Genomic DNA, 1,086 nt, shown 5'->3' with positions numbered 1-1,086 from the left:
ATATCTGCCTCATTAAGAAAAAATAAATACCCTACTGGCTTTAATTTGCTCCCAACAGATCTAAACCATCCCTCACCCCCCCCCCCCAAGGCTTGCAAGCCAAGGCAAGCCAAGGCACACCAAGGCAGGCCGAGGCACGCCAAGGCAAGCCAAGGCAGGCCAAGGCACGCCGAGGCAGGCCAAGGCACGCCGAGGCACGCCAAGGCACGCCGAGGTACGCCGAGGCAGGCCAAGGCACGCCGAGGCACGCCGAGGCACGCCGAGGCAGGCCAAGGCACGCCGAGGCACGCCGAGGCAGGCCAAGGCACGCCGAGGCACGCCAAGGCAGGCCAAGGCACGCCGAGGCACGCCAAGGCAGGCCAAGGCACGCCAAGGCAGGCCAAGGCACGCCGAGGCAGGCCAAGGCACGCCAAGGCAGGCCAAGGCACGCCGAGGCACGCCAAGGCACGCCGAGGCACGCCAAGGCAGGCCAAGGCACGCCGAGGCACGCCAAGGCAAGCCAAGGCACGCCGAGGCAGGCCAAGGCACGCCAAGGCACGCCAAGGCAGGCCAAGGCACGCCGAGGCACGCCAAGGCAGGCCATGGCACGCCGAGGCACGCCAAGGCACGCCGAGGCACGCCAAGGCACGCCAAGGCACGCCAAGGCAGGCCATGGCACGCCGAGGCACGCCGAGGCACGCCAAGGCAGGCCAAGGCAGGCCCAAGCACGCCGAGGCACGCCAAGGCAAGCCAAGGCAGACCAAGGCACGCCGAGGCACGCCAAGGCAAGCCAAGGCAGGCCAAGGCAGGCCAAGGCACGCCGAGGCACGCCAAGGCACGCCAAGGCAAGGCAACTCACCCCACAATCGGCTTCTGGAATCCCAGCGAGTCGGACATGCTGTCCAGCATCTCCTGCGTCTTGGGCTGCGGTTTGAGCATGTACTTGAGGAACTGGCCGACCCACCAGGCGGCCGGGTCCCCGTGCAGCCGCGTCAGGCGGTCCGAGATGTCCCTGGGAATGGCCAGGGGGAGGTAGGGCGGCCTCTGGGACAGCGTGTCGATGATCGGGAGGTCCACCACCTGCGTCTCGTTCGATCCTGTGGGAGG

The 1,086-nt window shown here is 68.0% G+C and overlaps 1 protein-coding gene across 1 annotated transcript in view; it reads right to left on the bottom strand.

The window, feature by feature from the left end:
• LOC119586792 (alpha-(1,6)-fucosyltransferase-like) overlaps nucleotides 1-1,086 on the bottom strand; it is a gene marked incomplete at its 5' end in the record, with an annotated part of 14,318 nt that overhangs the window by 6,868 nt on the left and 6,364 nt on the right. The window contains 1 exon segment of the mRNA XM_037935512.1: nucleotides 839-1,076. Coding sequence (XP_037791440.1) covers nucleotides 839-1,076 — 238 coding nt within the window.

This window comes from Penaeus monodon, chromosome 22, assembly GCF_015228065.2.
Source record: "Penaeus monodon isolate SGIC_2016 chromosome 22, NSTDA_Pmon_1, whole genome shotgun sequence".
Lineage (NCBI taxonomy): Eukaryota > Metazoa > Arthropoda > Malacostraca > Decapoda > Penaeidae > Penaeus > Penaeus monodon.
Note: the sequence above shows the minus strand (reverse complement) of the source record. Positions and strands in the feature narration are given on the sequence as shown.